This window comes from Nuphar pumila, chromosome 7 (genome assembly GCF_984573655.1).
Source record: "Nuphar pumila chromosome 7, dmNupPumi1.hap1.1, whole genome shotgun sequence".
NCBI lineage: Eukaryota > Viridiplantae > Streptophyta > Magnoliopsida > Nymphaeales > Nymphaeaceae > Nuphar > Nuphar pumila.
This window is the reverse complement of record NC_143255.1, coordinates 49,896,882-49,919,614: the sequence shown is the minus strand read 5'-3', so window position 1 is coordinate 49,919,614 and position 22,733 is coordinate 49,896,882. Positions and strand designations below refer to the sequence as shown.

The 22,733-nt window shown below is 40.2% G+C and overlaps 1 protein-coding gene across 1 annotated transcript; it reads right to left on the bottom strand.

The window, feature by feature from the left end:
* Positions 1 to 1,031: 1,031 nt before the first annotated feature.
* On the bottom strand, positions 1,032 to 6,465 carry LOC149832223 (polygalacturonase At1g48100-like). Its single transcript, XM_090012387.1, has 7 exons — positions 6,211 to 6,465; positions 4,510 to 4,641; positions 4,227 to 4,388; positions 3,778 to 3,825; positions 3,212 to 3,419; positions 2,271 to 2,461; positions 1,032 to 1,734 (listed from the first exon to the last, which is right to left on the bottom strand). The coding sequence occupies exons 1-7, from the start codon at positions 6,463 to 6,465 to the stop codon at positions 1,342 to 1,344; spliced, it is 1,389 nt and encodes a 462-aa protein (XP_089868513.1). The 3' UTR covers positions 1,032 to 1,341.
* Positions 6,466 to 22,733: the final 16,268 nt, after the last annotated feature.

Sequence of the window (22,733 nt, the reverse complement as noted above, 5' to 3'; positions counted from 1 at the left end):
ATAATGAGAGATCCTCAAATCCAGGAATTCAGAAAAAGGATGAAATGAAGAATAGCAAAAAAATGAGAGAAAAATCATTCTCTATGTTGAGCATTGAGAGGCTTTAGGAAAATAGCAAACCCGAAGACATGAAACGCCAATTAAAACCAGAGGCGAGATGTCGAGGAGCTGCTGAGTTTGGGAACTTGTTGGTTCAAGAGTTTAGGGTTAGAGACTTGTAAGGGAAACAATGGTCATTTCTCATGACTATCTAACCATGATTAGTGAGTTACCATGGTTAGTCTAACGCCCTCCCAATGGAAGGACCAGTTTGCACCAAAGGCAGAAAAGGCAGGAGCTAGTTTGATAAAACTCTTAGGGCGAGGACCAATTTGCAAATCGTGAATAAGGCTGGGACCATCTTTAAAAAAAAAACCTTTTTTTAAGGCAAGGCGTACCCCATCGGTTATTATTCAACGTGCCACTGGGGTTTGAACCTGCAACGTCCCACCACAAGGAGACGTAAACTGGCAGCTCCTACCAACCACACGGACATTCTTCTTCCTTTAGTATGTTTTGTGTCTGCAGAGATATTGATGTACATGGGTAGGGGTGTCAACGGGTCATTTTGGTTCGGATCTAGGTGGAACCGAATCCAAATTCAAATTGAGATGATAGTATTGGGTCCAGACTCAGGTCCAATTGGACCGACCATAAGAGTAACCATATTCGGACCCTATACGGATTAAGTGAATCAGACTCGGCCCATAACAGGTAAAATAATATGTATGAAAATTTACAGATCTTAGTTGGAACTCACATTGGACCTGGGTTTGGTATGAAATTCACAAACCATACCCGATCCATATATTAATCGGGTCCTTCGAGTCTGACCCAGATTCTAATCAGACCTTCTTATTTGTCACTAACCATGACCCTATAGGATTCAGTACGGGTCCGGTCCAAGTCAAATCCATCCCATTGACACACCTATACATGGGTCACTTAATTGACCCGTCTACCTACGAAGAAAACCCAGGTAGTCAATTGGATTTTGATCAAAGATACTCTGACATCACCATCAGCTTGACATATATCGATCAGGAGAGAGAAAATAACAATATCAATACAATACCCAATCAAGATTAGCATAAACACATACAATGTTGGTGTGCAGGGGTTGAAGTAACATCACAACCACACATACATATACACCATATCTTGGTAGGTGCACTCTATTGCTAAACTAAAGCTCTTGCTACTACTCACTAAACAACATAACTGGTGTGGAACTTTTAGGCCTCTTGCTTCTATAGGTGCACATGGCCTTATGAACCATGCATATGATACGCAAAGTGCTGATCAGCATGAGTCATGGTCTGCTAGAGTATGAGCTTTAGCAGGCTTTCCTGTCATCAGACAGTCTATTGGAGGCTCTGTGGGAGTTTCCAATTCTCCAAAAGCTTGCCAACAAAATGGATCATACATGTGGTAGGACTCTTGAACTGGACGAAGTGAAATAGTGTCTAGGATCACATCCGTGCATGGGACATCATCACTGCATGCTAAGTGCACCGGTTTAACAGTGTAGGTCCCCTGTACCCTCTCATAGGTTATGCCGGAAAGTGCGACCGCAGACGTCTGGTTGCTGCACGAGCCTCGGTCGCAATAGAATTGGTCGATCACGATTGGAGATTGTACCTCAGAGACCTGGATGTTCGAGAAGAGTACACCTTGAACAAAACCTGAACCTCCCTGCGTATAAATTTACTGAAAGTGTTAGGCTGGAGGAAGGGCTAGAAGCTCAGCTTAGACAGGGTCAATTGATGACCTAAAACTCATAGACATCACTCACCCTTATGTGAGCCACACAACCAAGTTGGTTGGAGTCATTTAATGGCTCACCAAACTGTAGTGATATCTCAGGATCAGTCTCCCAATCGAGTGCACTATGCAATTGGTCCGAGTCCACTACTGACCAACCAAGCATTAATCACTAAGTTGACTTGGCTTGATTCACTATCGGGCCAAGTACTTTACAAAATACTCGGGCCACACAAAACACAGAAGATCTCTAACGTGTGTTCTTGCTTAAAACATAAACAGTCGACAATTTTCTGTGTATATCACAGAACACAGAAAATCGCTACATGAGCAGATATTTTCTGTGGCACGAATACTTTGAGTACTTTACAAAGTACTCGATCCCGATCACTGGATCTGCTCTGAGAGCGAAACAGTCCAAGGTCCAGATTCACTACACATGGTGAAAATTTGGTGGGTTTTTTTACCTGCCAAGTCTTGATTCTGACTCCTGTCAATGTTCCCTGCATCACTATGTCTCGCACGGTCACATTAGTGACACAAGCCTTGGTGTTGTCCCTTCCGAGCCCTCCGATGCTGATCCCATGGCCAGGCCCACAGTTGAGGTTGTGTAACCGTATATTGGAGCAACCAGTTTGTATGGATACACAATCATCCCCTGCTCAGGTGCCACTATGTTAGCTTTAGTTGTTGGCTCTATAATTGTATCATGAACTCTTTAAATTAAAACCATATATGCAAGAGTATGCACTGCATAGCAAATGCCCAGCCTTTTTTTTTTTTAAGGCAAGCTGGAGTTAGGCAGACCCCCACCAGTTACACAACATACCATACCATTGGGTTTTGAACTTGCAACGTCCCAACACATGGCAACGTGCACTAACAGCTCCTACCAAACAAGCGAGCCCCCGTTGGTGCAAATGCCCAGCCTTGGTAATCTTGATTTAATTAGGGATGTAAACAGTTCAGATTCGGTTCTGATATAGGCATTACTGGCTCCAGCCCAATCTGACATCCAGAGTTGGTATTGGAATGGAAAAATATAAAACTGAATCTGGAGGCGAATAGCTTAAATTCCAAATCAGATATAGCATCTGCATGTACGAATCTTGGATGAGATCCAGAACTTTGTTTTTTGAGGCAGGCAAGCTAGGGGATAAACCCTGCAGGATTTGAACCCGAGACTCTTCGGTTATGATAGTGTGACTTAATCATGCAGATTCGGGTATTCGATTGGATTCCCATTCAGATTTGAGATACCAAATTCATATCCGAAAATATGAATTGGAGACTGGTTTAAACCACGAAAACAGATTGTATATCTGACCTGAATCCGAACCGTTTGACGTCCCTAATTGGCATGGATTGTTGAAATGACAAAAATACCCTTTAAAACATGGATTATTACCGCAAGATAAGTTTGAGTGATGGACTACCACATCCACTGAGTTCTGCAGATGGATTCCGTCAGTATTTAGGCTATTCCCCGGGGACGAAATTGTCATATTATAGACGGAGACGGCCGTGCAGCTGTCGAATTTAAGGTGACATTGAGGGCTGTTTAGGATTGTGAAGCCCGTAACCGTCACGTTGGTGCTTCCATAAAATCTCAGAGCCTGAAAGAGGAGCAACAAAACATAAGAGATCCTTAAGTAAGCTGGTTTTGTTCTTTCATTAAACTACAATTTAATATTTTATCATTTTTTAATAATATTATAATAAGAAAAAAACTTTTAAATATTAAGTAGCTAAAATAAATTTTTATTGATAAAATTTTTAAAAATTGTCACATTTTTTGAAAAAAAATATGTCAGCAATATTTTTGAAAATAAGGTGATAAGTTCTGTTAAAAATGAGAAAATTTTCAAAAACTTTCCAAGAAAACACCATAATACTGCGTGCGGTTGGTTCTCTATAACAGTAATTTTCTTCTAGATCTTAGACTATATATGAGCTCAGAAAAGAAATCCTAACCGTTGGTTTGGTACTTGGCATCCCCATATGCAGCATCTCATTGATTACCTGCAAAAAAACAACAACAAATCACCACCTGAGAATTTAGTGCTGCATGAAAAAGACTCTGTACATAAAAATTATCATAGGGATAATTTTGTCATCTTGATTTTGGGGACTGTATTTGGAGGTGTTTTGTCATTTATAAAGATTTACAAGAACCTTAGTCTGACCCAAGTGCCCTAGCGTTTGCATCACTGGACGCAACTCTTCTGGGACAGCAGCGTCTAGGACAGCTTTGTGACACCCCTACGTGTGTGACAAAGAGTGTCCCGCCAAAGCGGGGCTCAATGACGTCTTGACTCCTGGTTTGGTGGGGCATCCATGTCCAGTGTTTGAAGTGGGATGTAGAGCCCATGCTAGACGGGACACAATGGTCTTGCGTTCTTTAAAATGACCCAAACACCTACCGGATCATACGACTGAGTGCCACCCCACCAAGCAGCACCGCGCCCATCGATGATGCCCTGTCCTTGAACCGTTATCGCTCTTAGCTTGGTGAACTCGAGCCACTGCAGCAACCCTGAGCCCCAGGCTCCCGGGCTCATCGGCGCGATTATAGTGCCGTCCAGCTGCAACAAATCTTGGCCGTTAAGCTTGTATAAGCTGATTATCATACACAACTGTTTATGAACTTATATTACATAAAAAATTGTTAATTAGCTAAAATTCTTAATTTTCCATTAGACTTGCCTGGAATATGATATTGGGCTCGCAATATGGGCCGGAAAATGAGATCGGACCGACGAAGAACTCGTACCCGGCTGGCACGACCATGGTGGATGACTCCACCTTGCATGCAGCGGCCCATGCTGCTTGAAATGCCTGCACACCAGATACCATATTTAGGGATGCCATTGAGTCGTGCTTGGGTCAGATATCTGACTGACTCTGAATCTGATTACTTGGATTTCATAAATCAGTTAGATTTGATTAATAACTTGATCTGGATCCAATTTGGTCGGATGCAGTAATGTCTAGACCCGAACCGTTTGGTATCAAGATATGGATGACATAGGTTGGGCTGGTAAACGAGCTGAACGAACCGAACAGGGCATGTTATTTTATCTATACGAGCACTATTGAGCCGAGCCGAGCTGAACACCTTGTGTTCTGGCTCGACTTGTTTAAACTAAATGAGCTGCTCGTGGCTCGGCTCGCCAGTACTATACGAACCGAACAAGTTTGCGATGAGCCATTAGGTTCGTTTACCATCCCTAAACATAGGTGATGAGTGAAACCGATTTGCATTTTAAGGGGATGAATTGACAAACTTAACATAACACTGAAAAGTGTTGGCTTTTGAATAGAAATGAATGAAGAAAAAAGGACCTGCGAGGGATGTATGTCTAGCGGATGAAGGCGTCGGATCAAACCCTGCTAGTTCGCATGTGCCTCTAACTTTCGAAGGTTGGCCATGTAAGGCAGGGTTCTCGTGGGCCCCACCCAGGTTTACCTTGTTGAGGGGCGAGTCCATTAAGTGGCCCGGCTCTGGACGAGGGTTCATCCAAACAAAAATGACCCACAAAGGAGAAACATGCATGTCCGATGATAGAGATGGTGGCAATGACGACGATGAGAACGAAATTATTTTGGTAAATTGATTTCATCTTCTTCATTTACCAAAGAAGATGTACCCCTGATTTTAAAGCCAAACTAAAGCACTATTGCGGCATTATCTCCTTTGGATCTGTAGGTGAGCACATGATCGCTAATAATGAGAATAAAGATGAATTATCTTACTGTCATTAGTGAACATGTCACGTTATTCAAATGACACGACATTTTAAAAAAACAAATAAATTATCATGACATGTATCATTCAAAGTTTATTATTAAGGCACGTTTTTATTGGTCACACGTGTGATAAGTATTCATAGTTGAGATTCCAAAAGTTATGATTGTTGGTCACATGGTCGGTCTTGTGATCAATTTTCCCAGGATTCAAAAGGGAGAGAAATGCTCTCAAGGAAAAATCATGGTCACGATTTGCGCTTTCTCATGTCTATCTTGGTAAACTTGAGAATGTGCTGTGATTGTGTTTTGCAATCACAACAAGAAGGTGGGAAAAATTCCAAAATTCATTAGGCATTGAAAACATGCTCTTAGATGGAAAGAAATGGAGAAACAAGGCTCCTAAAGCTGAATTCACATGTGCGCACACGCACACAAAAACATGTAATGATAATGATAATAACAATAATGATGTTTCCAATGAATTTACATGTTTCAGTAATGAAAATTGATTGATGCAGCTACATGTCTTGATTTTTCACTGTTCAAGAATTATTGTTTAGGCATTTCATATCATCCATATATATATATATAGTGTTTTGATCTAAGATTTCACATGTTTCACCATGAAATAAACAAGCAGTAATAAAATTAAATTACCGAGGTGTCATCTGTACTGCCATCACCTTTGGCTCCAAAGTTGAGCACATTGAAAGTGGTGGTACCGTCTTCGCTAGCGGGTAGAGGAAGGAGCGAGGGTGCAAGTGCGGCCGGCGAGGGACGCCTTCCACCACCACCACCTGGTTTATGTTCCCAATGGCTGATCCGTTTCGCCCCACAACCATAGAAACTTGAAAGCCAAAGTAAAGAAGAGTAGAGAAAAAAAGAGAAGTTCTTAGATGAAGCCCCCACCATTTTCTGTTTCTCTTTACGTGCACGGTGCAGAAGATGGCAGAACATGCGGGCTTATATAGGGTCGTCCGCACACAAAATCATTCATATCTGAAATGTCTGTTTTGCCCTTGTCTGTTTTTGTGACGGCCTTCGGGTCCCCCCCAAAAAAACGACTGTTCATAATGTGATTAAGAAAGGTTTTACTTGTTGGTCGTAGGGTTGATGTCATACGGGCTATTAAATGACTAACTTGCCCTTGGAGCTTGTGGTTTACGGTGCATGTCAATTGCAGCTATTTTAACCCGAGGGCATTCTGGTCACTGTCTTTCAAATAGGAGAAGTAACATTGAGTTTACATACGTACGTTGCATACCTCTAGTTAGACAAGATCACATGCATTGGCATGTATGCATATGCAAACGAATCTCTCTCTCTCATGGTTTGATGTGGATGTTGCTTATGCCATGCATACGTTACGGCACAATCACAAGAGAGCAGTTATAGTGATATTGTATATAATCAATGATCGGTTATATTTAATCCCGACCACACCTTTCACTCGGGAATCGTGAGACATATGATCGAGAGTCGGCCTTCATCATCACGATACATTCCAATTGTGATCAGGTGCGATCAGGGGCGTAGCTAGAATTCATGTGGGGGGGGGGCCAAACAGGGGTGTAGAAAAAAAAATTATTTGTGCGATAGTCGGGGGTTCGGGGGCAACGCCCCCGAATTTTTTTTTTTTAGATAAAATAAAAAATGACTACAATTATTAATAAAAATCTATTTCATGTGGACAAATCAAACTATTTGCTGGAGTCAGGGCTGGGCTAGGACTGGGATGGGCTACAAAAATGGATAAAAATCTATTTCATATGGAATCAGGGCTGGGCTAGGACTGGGATTTAAAAAAAAAAAATTAACTGATTCGGGAACGCCCCTGGGTGCGATGTGATTGCACACTTTTTGTGTGCTGCTTCAATCAATTAATTAATCAACCTCAATCTTTGACATACATCCGTCGGCTGTGGGGCCCAACATAAAATCGATGGTGGGTGATCAGATGCAGCAGCACACTTAAAAGTGTGCAATCACATTGCACTTGATCTCAATTCATGTGTAGTGATGAAATAAAAATTCATATACAATATACAATATTATGATAGTAACTACTAGGCTTACACATGCACGTACGGCTTGCATTACCGAGAAAGAGGCAAAAAAAATGCATATGCATACTTTCAAGCGAGCATATGATGTATGCAATGTTCTGCTCTAACGAACAAATGTATGGATGGATGCACGGGCAATCACATGCATATACATAGAATTAGTCCACATTCAGGATGAAAATGTAGTAATCCTAGCCGTTGATTGGACAGCTAAAATCAACATATGATGGGTACTATCATGTGTCATGATGGGATCCATGTTCAAATAACATGACTAAAACAGGTACTTGATACCGTTGTCCAACTCTCACATAGGTAAGAGCCATTTTAAGTACCTTATCATCAACCATCAAGTCCTATATAACTTCACCCACAGGGCTAACCTATTAATTATTCTAAGTTCCTTTGTTAAACCTTCTACTACCTCATTTTGTTGGTTTTGATTGTTCATTTTTTTCCTTGAAATAACATCTTTTCTGCATCCATTCATGGTCACTGTAAGGCACACCCACGCATAGACATGCTTTTATTTCTATATAAATGCAACACTTTTAGATCACATGTCGTTCACACACGAGTACCATCAAACACATTGTTATTCCCAACCATGCCAATCAAACACATAGTAGCCACACATGCATGTGTTGCAAAATTACAAACGTGGTAGGTGCTTGAGCAACATGCATCTCTCTCAATCTATCTATCTATCTATCTATATATATATATATATATATATATATATATATATATATATAATGTGTGTGTGTGAGTAATGTGTCCCTTAGGCCTCTTTTTCATTAGGTCTCATTAGGCCCTTTAAACGATATTTTTTTTCTCACGCCTGACATCATACATGTAATCTATAGGTTTTATTTAGTGAGAACCGGCTTTGGATTGCTGGAATCTGACCTGTATACAGGTTTGTTCGGTGATCCAAAATCAATGGCTATGAAGGTACTATTTTTCTTGGCTAAGAAAATATGTTATTTCATTGAAAAAACATGAATGAAGAGTCAATTCTAGCTAAATTGAGCATGCTAAATACATCTAACGATTCAAATATATATATCATAAAACACTTAAAACCTATCGGGCAGAATGAGAAATGGGGCCTAATATGTTCAGCTCTCTCTCTCTCTCTATTGTGCTCTGAGAGTACCCACCCCCGATACTAGAAATCATGATTGTAGGTTGTATCTTTTTAATTAAATCTTATGGATGTAAACATAGTTTATTTGATAGGAATCATGCTTTAGATCATGTGTTTTTTTTTTACATAAAAAAGAGAATTTTTTAAGTCATGAAATGTTGATACATTGTGAGCAGTTGCTTTTTAAAGGTCTTAAAAAACACACATGTATACTATAATCACATAATCCAGAGCTTGTTTTCTACCAAATAATGCTCATATATCATATATATACTGTCTAATCAACAAAGAAAGTTTAAGAAAATTGAAAATATAAATTTTCTATTAGGTGGGAGTAGGTACTCTGAGATCCACCTTATCATATATATATATATAGGGAAAATGAGAACTAGAAATATGAGCATTTTCAACATTTTGTTTGCAAATCCAACAATGTCTGATGTGCTTACCATGGTGAATTTGCTAGGAATCAATCATTTGGATCATGTAATTTTTTATGAAAAATTGTAGTTTTTAAATGCTTGAATATTTATGAAGATTATGAGTCATTGATTTTAAAACCTTAAAAAAAATCACATTTATGCATCAAGATCGGATGATTCCAGAGCTCGTTTTTATAAAACCAAGCATGTAGATCACATCCATATGATTATATTCAAGAGAAAAGAACAAAAAAATCCATGAAAATAGTTGTTCACACATTAGTTCTCATATTCTAGTGATTATATATATATATATATATATATATATATATATATATATATATATATATATATAGCATTTACTGTCTTTAGCGGCGTTCCTGAACCTGGTAAAAAAAACTGACCTTTAGAACAGTTGAGAACCGCCGCTAAAGGTTTTTTTTGGTAAAATCAGTGCAGAAATGTTGCATGTTCATGTATGCCAAAAGAATGTGTGCTCAAGTTTATGGTCAACATGCATACGCATGGGAAAGCATGCTTGGCACTAAAAATGGGATAAATTAAACCCTACTGCATGTCCACGTAGCGGCATGTACAACGACAAGCATGTGGGCAACACACAAAAGTTTGGTGGTGATCATCAAGCATTTAATGCACACAATTCTCCCCCTTACCTTTTGTTGGCCTTTTGATGTGTTCCATCTTTTTTTGATTGGTTGACGCGCTGCTTTTGGAATATTGGTGGTGTTTGTGTTTGCAAGGAGGAGTAAGGGGTGCGAGGCGTCGCCATTGATGGCTACAGCTTCTCCCTTTCCCTCACATGCAACACTCACGGGCGATACTTAAGAGGCCCCCTCTCTATTTTGTCTTCATAATCACCAAATGACAAAACCCTTCTTCTCTAACAATGAATCCCACTAAAACTACATCTAGGGGTGGCAATTTCTGACACGACCCACCAACCCGACCCGCCACCCGCCTCTTAGGCGGGTTCGGGTTGGGCTTAAGCCAACCCGTTTAATAAACGGGTCGACCCGCGTAACCCGTTTATTAAAAAGGTCGGGTTCGGGTTGGGGGTATGCCAACCCGCCAACCCGGTTGACCCGTTTAATAAACGGGTTAGGCGGGTGGGTCAACCCGCCAACCTGCCAACCCGACCCGCCAACCTGTCTGCCAACCCGCCAACCTGACTACCTGCCAACCCGATCCGTCAACCCGCCAACCCGACCCGCGAACCTGAAAACCCGTTTACCCGACCCAACCCATTTATTAAATGGGTTGGCGGGTCGTGTCGGGTTACCCGTTTATTAAACGGGTCGGGTTCGTGTTTGCCACAACCGACCCGTTTAATAAACGGGTCGGGTTCGGGTTGAGGTATGTTGACACGCCAACCCGACCCACCAACCCGACCCGATTGCCACCCCTAACTACATCCTTTTCACTCTCTCTCTCTCTCTCTCTCTCTCCCCTTATTCGGATTCAGGTTTACCCCAATTTTGTGTGATCTTGTTCTTACTATTTTTAAAAAATTGGATTTGGATATAGACCAACCATGACCTATCCCATATTTGCATCCCCTAGATACGGTGAAGATTAATCCAACTCTCTCTCTCTCTCTCTCTCTCTCTCTCTCTCTATATATATATATATATATATATATATATATATATATATATATATATATATATATATATATTCTTGCTTCTTATTCTTGTCCACTTGTCTCAGGTAATTTCAATGAAGATTTGATATCTTTCCATGCAAGGAGAAGCCATAAAATATTGAGATTAAAAAATAATTCTATTGGTTCCAACAGAAACTCACCATGCAACTCGTAGCATGTCTGCCAATTTGTTTATTTTTCTATTTTTCGAATGTCACCATGTTGACAGGCATCACAAGTTCGAAACCCAAGGGTGGCATCCCTTGATGCAAGGTCGAAGCTGGGTGCCTTAAGGGTTTAAACAACAGGAGGCCAGCCAAGGTGTTGTCGGTGATGGGAGGGGGTGTTCCTTGGATTATACACAAAAAAGAAAGAATGAGATATAACAATAAGTGTCCACGAGGTCTCCACCTTCATGGTTTGGGGCAACCATGGTTTACCACTTGACATGAGATGACCAAGGTTCGAAGCCCACAGGGGCATCTCTTTCCTCAAGATGGAAGAGAGACCTTAAAAGTACCAACCAAAGACTAGGGCAGATAAGGTGAAATGTGGTTTCACACTTTTGGTATTCTGCTGCACCTGATTACACCCTGTCAGCTGTTGGGGCCCACAGCTGACAGGCTGTATCCTAAAATTGATTGATGATTAGGTGCAGCAGCACACTAAAAATGTGCAATCACATTGCACTTGATCCTCCCTCCCAAAAGCCTAACGTGTGGTGGAGGGTTTCCCCTTAGCCTAGCCTTAAAAAAGTTCGTATAGTAAGTATTGGATCTGAACCCACTGGATGAAATTGGACCAATGTGAATTTGATGCGGACCCAGAGTGTTTTTGGCTGCGTAAGAAACGAAGAGCCATGATCTATTCGCTTGGATTGTAGTTTTCAATGGAAGACTCCGTGGTCATCATAAAACCATATTATACATCTGGACCTGGACACTGATCCAGCTTACATAGCCATAATGTGAACCTTTAATTCTGAGCTTGTGATAAACAGATATAGAATCTGGGTCTTGGTCTACTTTTCAGGTCCAGATTCATATAAAAGCATTTTGGATCTTGTGCGTGTTAGAGGCGTCTTTTGTCATTTGAAAATTCGTGTGGGGTATATTTGTCAAACCGCATTGTATAAATAAGCAGGGACATTTGTTTATAGCGAGATGCCAGTTTAATGACCCTACCGAAATTATACGGAAAACATTCCATGAATACGAAGAAAATAAGAAAATGCCAATCTTCAAATGACCAAAATACCCTCAACGACTAAGGCTGAAAAAACAGGTATGGATATGGATCTGGTACTCTTTTGATTCATATCCATTTCAAGGATATGGTTTACTCGCATCAATTGGTAGAAATAGGATATGGACGTTACATTTTCCGCCTAACTGGATATGGATATGAATATGAATATGAATATGGTTCTTTTAGATGCTTAGTCAATTTTTGGAGTTGTAACTAATTACCCTTTTGTTATCCTAGATATGTATGATTCTCAAAAATTAAATGAATGGTGTAAGACTCAAATGAGTAGGATGCACATTCATCTCATCTTAGATGGATCTGGGTTTGGCCCATATCTAGAACAATTACGGCAATCTTAGACATGCACTTGGTCAAAATTGTATGGTTGACGAATGGTAATTTTGTATCATTCGAGTAATGGTACTGTTTCATCACAGTGTAGGATCATAGGGACAAGAAAAAGAAGACATTTTTGGATTATTTATGGCAATTTATTTAATGATGCTTGTGGATTGTTAAAGTAAAAACGGGTACGGAGCTTATTGACATTTTTGGAAGACAAGCTGATTGGGATTTTAAAAAATGATAACCAGATCCATTATTTGAAGTGTACAAGTTGGTCCTTGTGTAGTACGTCAGAAGGATATGGCTGTCATATTTAGAAAATTTGAGGGCATATTAGTCATTTCCTATTTGTGCATTCTACACCACACTAACATCCTCAGCCGTGTTTGGTTGGAAAATGAAGGTATGAAAAGAATTTTCTTGACATTATTGAGTTGATGAGGTTGTTCTCATGTGACTCTAGTGAGGCCATGCTTTGGGTTGGACCACTGTTTATGGTTCATTGGACCCACTAAGTATCCATAATTGATCTTGGAGGGTCCACTGGACCAGATTGTGAGGTCCCGTGACTCTATGAGGCAATGATAGTGAACTGGGCCGTCCGTTGTGATTCGCTGGGGCCCACAAGTTGTACGTGTGGTTCCCTCGGCTTCCCGGGTCCAAGGTATGCATGTGGTCATACTGGATTGTGTGGTTCTTGATCCGATAGCTCTGCGCCATTCTTTGGAATGATAACTTGAATTGTGGAGAATCCAATTTCATCCCACTCAACTCAAGCCAGTCTGGATCCTTAATTCATGGAACTCCTCTCAACCTCTTGCATTGGACCCGAAGGCCATGTTAGTTATGCTCCCTTTGATCCATTCTAAATCCAAATGTGATAAACTAGATCCATATCTATTGCATGATTTTCAAGCCAAATATGAGCCTGGACTGGATCACCTATCATTGACCAAGTTATGGATCTTTATCCATCTATTCTATCTGACTGTTGAAACGGACCATAAGGATCGGATCTGTCAGGATCAAACTGCAGGATCTGGTGACGACATAGATCCAGTCCCAATCAGATTCCGTAATGTATAATATATTCTATCTGACTTATTTATGCCTTATATATGCCCAAAAAATGGACACGGGTGGGGTCATAAGCTGAACCGGATTTGACCCATCGACAGCACTTGATTGTCCTCAGAAAAAATAAAGGGTCCATATCAAGGCCTTACACTGCCAAACATAGTCGCAGATCTCATTTTTGGGATTTTCTCAGCCAGGGAAAATCTCCAAATCAATTCAAATTTTTTGTTTTTAAGAAATTACCAGGAAAATCCATGTACACTTATTCATGAAAAAATAGAAAAATAATGAAAATTGTGTAGAATACAACATAAAAATATAAAGATACCCAATTTATCAGGATATATTCAAGATATATAAACAATTTTTTAAATTTCTTGCGATTGTATACGGATTACTTATTATTGTATGTTATCTCCGGATAAAATCACCATAATTTCAATTTTGTAGAAATATTTGTTACTAACATGGTTATGAGGACCCCCTTTTTTCCTTATAATATTGAGGAAAAAATATATAATTTCTTTGCGTGAGTGACAAAGCCATCTGCTTGCGTAGGGGGCTCGTGAACTAGAGGGGCTCCTCGTGAACCCACGCATGCATTATTAGGCGCAACAATGTCAATCACAAATCCAAGTTGAGTGTGATATGAAGCATTTTTGTGCTTATATAGCCCCCACAAAAGAGATTCAAATCTAGGGAAATTAATTTTCACTTGTTTAACCAAACATATGTGTTCAGGGTTTTGATAACATTAGAACTGAGACCGAGGGCCTGACGTGGTGCAGGCTCCACACCTTTTTATTTTATTTTTCGACCGAGAAAGATGTGGTTAGCAAGACTCCTACAAGTTATACAACTATACCATAGGGATTCGATCTTGCTACCTCCCAACACAAGGTGACTTGCACTAACTGCTCCTGCCGCACAAGCCGAGCACCCGTTGGTCCCATGACGTACCTCAAATCTTTGCTTTTGGAAGATCATCATCAAGCTTTTGTCAGAAGTTCAGAGAGTGTCAGCACATACAAACCCACATTACATAAGGACTTTACCTAAATCTTATGAAGATAACGATGAGAGGAAACACGAAATTAAGTGGTGAGGCAGATTGCATGAAGGAGAGATTGAGAGCTGATTCTATGCATGTGAAGATTGAAAACCCCACAAACTCTCTCATTGTTGGTAGTGGTGTTAATGGGTCGGTTTTGATCCAGACCTGACCTGTACTAAACCCTATAGGGCCAGGGGTTTTGTGATAAATGAGAAGGCCCGATTAGAATCCTGGTTAGAATTCAAGGGTCCCATTAATATATAGAGATGGGTATGGTTTGTGAAATTTCATACCAGACCTGTGCTTGACCTGAGTTCCAATTAGGATCCGTAATTTTTCAATGTAAAAATGCTAAAAAAAAATTATTTTACCAGGTATGGCTTGGGTCTGGTTCATGTAATTCTTATATGATCTAGGTATAGTTTATCTTACAGGGATCTAATTATAGGGATCATGATGTATTCTGTGGTTGTATTCTTTGAGCTGTTAATAAATAATCTCTCTCTCTCTCTCTCTCTCTCTCTCCAGCTTGTAGAGAGATTGAGAGTATCTTTAGTGAACGTAGGTTCATAAAATCATTAGTTTCTTCTCTTGTTTGAATTATTTTAGCTTTATCCCAACTACATAGAGTCGGCTTTGCCAATTTTTTTAAGATATGATCTACATAGAGATTCATGGTTCTTTAGCCCCATCCAGGAGGGTTGGGCTAAAAATCCCAAGTTCTCAAATCTGTTCACTTGGATCGAATGAACTTCACTTTCTTTAATTAAGTCTGTTTTACTCAGTACTATCTCGAGGTCACTTCTCCATAAGCATGAGCCAACACTACAAGAAAAATGCCAAGTAGTGACGGACGATATCCGTTGCCAATTCCGTCGCTAACATGTTTAGCGATAGATTAGCGACGGATTAGCGATGGATAGCGTCTGTCGCATAATTGTAGTTGCTAAATCCCAACAAACTTTATTTGTCGCTAGGTCGTCGCTAATTAGCGATGGATTTGCGACGGCTTATTTTCGTCGCAAATATGTCGCTAAGTAGCGATGGACTTGCGACGGAGTATATCCGGATAATCCGGATAAATTCCGTCATTAACTTTTCATTGAGAAGTTAGCGACGGAGTTGCGACGAAATACAATTCGTCGCAAAACATATCATCGTTGAAAATTAGCGATGGCTAATATCCGTGGCTAATCCATCGTAAAAAAATTTAAAAAAAATAAAAAAAGAGAGCTCCGAGGCGTGCGCCTCATATGCCTTGAGGCGCGCCTCAAGCCGAGGCACGCATGTGCCTCGTGCGCCATAGCTGCATGATCGTTGAACTTGTTTGATATTCACCAATGTTCTTTTTGAGTCATTTCATATGCAGATATAGATGTGGCTTTACAACTGAAAACGTATTTGGTCAAACCAAGAGTATTTACTGAAAAGTTTCAATACTAAAGCTTTTTCCTTTCTGGAGGTTTTGAATCAAGTGCAAATTTTTTGGGATAAAAAGTCCAGTTCATGGAACCACTCACAGATTCAACAAGATAACTGAACTCTAACAATATAACAACAAACAGACAAGAAAAGAATGAGAAACATGTAGCTGCAAGTTACAAAACCATTTAAGGTGAACAAAAGAGGAACTACGAACATAACTTTCTGAAGCACATAAAGTACAAAAATAGAAAAATATTAACCCAGTGACAGTGAATAATGCTACTCCATGATGGTAAGACAACATACCAAGAATCATGACCGTACTTGAAACCAAGACCCAGAAAAAATAATAAACAAAATGTAACATTATTAAAAGATAAGATATTAATAGAAAAATGGAACAATGAACTTTCAACTAACTTTATATTGAACAAACTATTGTTAATCAGATGCAAGTGGAAAAATACCATACCGTTGACAGCTCCAACTCAAATGTGAAACCTAAAACATCATAGACATACTTTCTAAAATCCAAGACAGACCCGACTTCATCTTTTATCTGAAAAAGATCAATACATGACAACACATAATAAAAACATTAGCAAAGAGTCCTGAGAATATCTCATTTGGGATTAAAGAATGAATGCCACTACTATCATTTTGTAGAGGTGAAACAGTAACATCGCTAAAAAATATAAAAGTATAATAAGCTCATGATTAAACAAGTTATCAGGGATTTTTCCATGGCATGTTAACAAAATATTCTAATGGTATACATGATACTGACAATTATTTCTGAACATTTTGTGACAAGGTCTAGTAACAACCAATATAAGGGTAAACCACTGCCTCTCAGGCCTCCTCGACTGATTCTAACATGGAGTCCAACACAATCAGTTCCACAAGAAGAAAGGACATACTTAGCTTTCTCATCCTAGAAGACTTGTGTATGAGATGAAGCATGAAACCTGCACTCACCTAGCAAACAGTTTAGTTACTACTAAATGCATTCAACAGTCTAACATAACCAATTTCAATTCAAAACCAAACCAACTATTTGAAGCTATGAAATTTCGGGATAAGATTCATCCAAACAACTGGAAGTTTGTTGATGACAAGTGATCAAGTCATGACATGTTGGTCGGTTCCTAATCAACTAAAAGCATAAAAAGAATTGTTCTACATATATTGAGCTTATACAAAATGAGGTTCCCATAATAACACAATGGTTATTACAAAGAACCAAAATTTTCATGCATCCTGATCCATGCGAGGTAAAATTTTGCCGATTATCTAGGAACAAGAGCAGATAATATTCCAGTTTGTGAGTTCCAAGAATAAAAGAAGTCAGAAAACAAAACATTATTTCTAACCTCCAACTTGTCATCCCTTAAGGACTTCTTAGGCTATATATCAGAATATTGTAGGTTCTAATTACTTTGGCTATTTATGTTTCACATAATCTTGTAGATGGAATCGTGAATGAATTACAAACAACAGAAATAGATAGTGAATACAAAATTTATTGACCGTCCATATGCTAAATATTATGATACAACAAATGCATAGAAAAAGATGGATATAATAAGCCAAAAAAGTTCCCATAATCAAATACACAATAAGTAATATACTAATAGTATGACAGAAATTTTGTGCACCTCATGATCTTTTGCTCACCCTTCTCTTTTAAAAAATCTGCCATTGTGATGATTGTCTCTGTATTCAGAAAACAGTCGTCGGCAACTGCCCACCAACGGTAACAAATTGTCTCTGTATTCAGAAAACAGTCGTCGACGACTGCCGCCATAGAGCGACAGCGTTTCCCGGCATCACATCCACGAAAAACCTTTGTCGTTGGGCAATGGGGTTCTTTGTTGGCGGAGTCGCCTTGGGGCAACAATCACTGGTACGCGGCGATGGTCATCATGGGGCGACAAACATCCCCAACGGCAGATTAGATCTATAAAAAAAATGGAGGATCGATGTATTACCTGTGGTCGTTGGGCTGCAGGGAGGTTCTGTCAGCACCGGGATCGCCGCAGGATGCATTGCCGATGGAGGGTGTGACCGCCAGATTGCCAGTGAAAGAAAATTGGGAAAGGGTTTTGAAAACCCCTTTTTCTGGTTCCCATGGCCGTCGGGTTGTGGTTCCGGTTGGTGGTTTCTCGTCGGGAAGACGAGAATGTCGTGGATGATGGTGGCCTTGCCGGCGCCACTGGCTGCCCGGCGGCATCGCCATTTTACCGACAGCTCTAACGACAGACATTAAAAAAAAAGAAGTAAAATGAGCCCCTTACCTGTCGCCAGGGTGTTGCCGAAGATGCATCGCCGGAGGTGCGTCGGCGGGGGGCAGGTGACCGTCGTCGGCTAGTCCCGGCGTCGGTCGTCGTACGACGACATGGGTCGGCCTGGGGGAGGAGGGAGGCGACGTGAGTAGACCTGAGGGAGGAGGTAGGCGAAGCACCCTAAGGAGGAGGACGTGAGTAACGAGAGAGAGACAGAGGGAGGGAGAATTTAGCGCCCTAATTTGGTAGCTTTAATAAAAAATTAGCGACAGATTTAGCAAGGAAAATTTTCTGTCGCAAATCCGTTGCTAATTAGCGACGGATTTAGCGAAGAAAATATTCTGTCGCTAAATTCGTCGCTAAGTTGCTATAATTTTTGTGACAAAATTTTTTTGTCGTCAATCTGTTAGTAATTAGTGACGGATTTGAGACAGAATTTGTATCATTGCTAATTTTGAAAATATTTCAAAGATTGGCGACAGATAATGTTCTCTCGCTGATTCTAACGCTAATTTGCGACGAAAAAAATCTGTCGCAAATGTTTGTCGCTAATCATGGTTTTTCTTGTAGTGCAATTCATTATGATCATAAGCTACCTCATTTGGAGAAAAACAAGAAAAGAGAAATTGTTTTCAAAGATGGGGAAACATTTGGTAATGGCGCTATTGCGTACAAACACCTCTAGATCTTGTTTTGATCCAATCTGAACTTATGAATGGATTCAACATATTCGAAATAGCAGAAACCAGCTTTTGGATTATGTTTTTTTTTCTCATCAAAAAACAATTTTATGGCCTGAGAAAGCAGTTGTGAAGCCATATTCTAGCCAGAGTGGGCAAGTGTCGTGCCCACTCTGACTCTAAAATGTTAGATAATTTTTCAGATCAAATCATTTCACAATCAACATCATGATATAAATCTGAATGGGCATTGTCATAATAAACATGATTAACAGTCGATCGAAACGAAAACAGGGAGCAGACATGTCGATTTCCATAGTATACCAAAATTCAGACAAATACAAAGCACCAAACAGATGCATAGAACATAATAAAAACAACAGTAACATGTTAATACTATGTAACAGGCTAAGGCGTATATAAAAATACTCCCCTTAGAGAAGATTCACCCCCACATACGGTACAAAAAGGGTTCAGCGTCCTTCCCCCAGGATACAATAGCCTCGACGATCCGGATCGGTGCACTCCGACGGTAGATTGCCCTTCGAAGACCTCTCAGAACCGCTGTTGCAGAAAACCCCTTTCCTAGAAACGCAAGAGAGAGAGAGTGAGAGAGAAAAAGGAGAAACCTTTCACGTTCTATGAATATGCGGTAACCCTCTAATCATGCCCTTTTATAACTCCTGAACGGTTACAAAAGACGTCTAAGAGACCTGTTACCATTCGATCCAATGGATTGATCCGTTATCCATTCTCCTTTTCCTATTATTTTAATCCAAATAAAAACGATAATGCGGGACAAAAAGAACATTGGACTTAGAATGGAAATGACCCTAAAGGGCTAATAACCTGAGCTCGGTCCGGTTCGGCCCAGCTCGGCACAGCGCGGTGGGCGGGTGTGTGGTAGTCATCCCACTCCCTTGTTCTTTGGAACAAGTGTTAGAATCTCCACGTAGGTTATAAAGCCCACAACTTTCTTGAGATTCTTTAATATGGGATTATTCCACATCATCAAAGTCCAAACACACTCTATAAAGGAGTGGTTCCCAAAGTTTTCTTTATTTGAATTCCCTCCTCTCCTCTTCCTACATCTAACATTCCTCCATAAATTCAAAGAATGAAAACAGGATGAAACAAAGATGCAAGATGGAGTAATCAGCAGCAGGACACATCATGCTTTCAATAATGGTACCTTTCGGTTTGAACCACTACCTTAGTTGACTAACTTTACCCCCATAGGAACGTAGTGAACTAAAGTCTTGAAGTTGAAACTTTAATGTAGGAGTGTCCATTAGCAACAACACGATAAAGATTCTGGTTGTAATTTTTAGGGGAGTCGCGTTAAAAGCCATACGCCCGAATCCTGTTTCATGAGTGACTTCAGAAATAACCCAATTCCTTAAATTGCGGCCACACAGTCACACTCACATAGGTGGACTTCTCCAGAGATGCACTGCTAACATCTTGCCTAGAAGACTTTGAACCTATTTAGAGTTTTAACTATTCCTTAACTTGCAGCTACAACACCTTTCTAGAATAATCAGGGGAAAAGACACAGATACATAGTATCACATTAGGAAGGTGCTATCCAGTTCACCCTACAACTTGTTATTACCACATTGAACCTACTTTGTGGGATCTCCACTCAGATAGGTTGGGTTGCTACTGTAGATGAACTACTGATGGGTTTCAGTCACATCTCCTCCCTGGATTTCAGAACTAATGACTTATCTAGTCCTTTTGTTAATGGATCAGTTGTATTATCTTTGGATCCAACATAGTCCACAACAACCACTAACTAAGACACCGGTTGCCTTACATATTTTATTTTAACTTGGATGTGTCTTCTCTGCTTTTGATTATATTTTGTAAATTTGATTTTTGCAATTGTGGCCATATTGTCACAATGCACAGATATTGCAGGAATTGGTTTGCTCATTAAAGGAAGTTCCTCTAGAAGTCCTTTTAACCACTCAACTTCCATTCCTATGATATTTAAAGCAAAGAGCTCAGCCTCAAAAGTAGACCGTGACAAGATGGTCTGCTTTACTGATATCCAGGCGACTGCACCACCACCCAAGGTAAATATATACCCTGTTACGTCATAACTCCCAGAGTTCATGGCTATTCAGCTCGCATCACTATACCCCTTGAGTATGGTAACACTACCAGAAAAATGCTAATTAGCGACGAAAATTTATGACGGATTTTTTCTGTCGCAAATTTGCGACAAATTAGCAAGCGAATACTATTTGTCGCTAACATTTGAAATATTTGCAAAATTAGCGACGGAAATATTTCCGTCGCTAATTAGCGATGGATTAGCGACACCATTTTTTCGTCGCCAAAACACTACAAAAAATGATAATTAGCAATGAAATTAGCAAGAAAATTTTTCCGTCCCTAATCCGTCGCTAATTAGCGACGAATTAGGGACGAAAAAATTCCCACGCTAATTCCGTCGCTAATTTTCAATTTAAAACTGTCTCGCCTGAGACGCGAAATTTTCCCTCCCCCCTTCCCCGTTCGAAAACTTTCTTCCCTCTGTTTTTCCACCACAAAATATTAAACCGATTGAGAGAGATTTTCAATAAATGGGTGAAGTGCCACCAATTTAGGCCGACCAACGTCTTCTCGCCTTCTCGCCTGGAAGGCCGTCTTGGTTTTAGATTATCAGAAAAAACGACGGGAGGAAGAAAAAGAGAAGGGACTCGTCGGAGAACCTATTCCAGTCGAGATCTGGTCAACGACCTCCGTCCCTTGCAATGACGGCCTCTCTATCTCCGGCATGAACACCGTTCTTGGGAACACGAGCCTCTCTGCGACCGTCCGATTTGAGCTTCTCCGGCAAGAAGACCGCTCCGGGATTGACAATGCACCTCAGAGATTCCTTCAGAGAAAACCAGATCGCGTGCATCATCTCCTTCTCCCTCTCCTCCCGGCCAACCCTAGTTCTCATCCAAACAGGAACTTGTCCCTCTCGTTCTTCCTTCGCGTGCTTCCTTGACGGGAAATCGAGAACTCGTATGCCCTGCCCGCAAACTGGGAAACGTAAAGAAGAGCAGAGAACTCAGCCCCAGTTCGATTTAAACCATACCTTCTCCCGCCGTGAATGGCTCACTGCGGAAGAGCGTCCCGACGCCGGAATGCGCCGGTTCTGTGAAAAAAAAAATTTGCTCCCTGCCGGAGAACGCGCCGGCAGCGAGCAAAAATTTTTTTTATTTTTTTTTAAATTTAACGATAGATTAGCGACGAATATTATCCATCGCTAATTTAAAATAGCAAAGGACTTGCGATGGATAATATCCGTCGCTAATCCATCTCAAATTAGCGACAAAATTAGCGGCAGATAAGTTCTGGCACTACTTAGCGTCGAAAAATTTGTGATGAAAGTTATCCGTCGCTAATCCGTCACTAAACAGTTTAGCGATGGATTAGCGTTAGATTAGCGACGGATTTAGGTCATCGCTAATCCACAGGTTTCTTGTAGTGTAGAGAATCTCTTATAATGCAAACTCAAGGAAATAATTTCTTTCAGGTACCTAAGTACCCTGTCCAATGCCTTTCAATGAGTGCGATTTGAACAACTTGTGTATCTACTTAATTTTGTCACAGAGAACGAAATATCCGGTCTTGTATAATTTATAAGATATATCAAACTTCCAATAATCTGGTAATATCTTAATTGAGATACAGGAATACCAGTCGTATTCTTATAAAGAGGAGTAGAAGGGTCATATAGAATTACTACAGATCTTCCTTCAT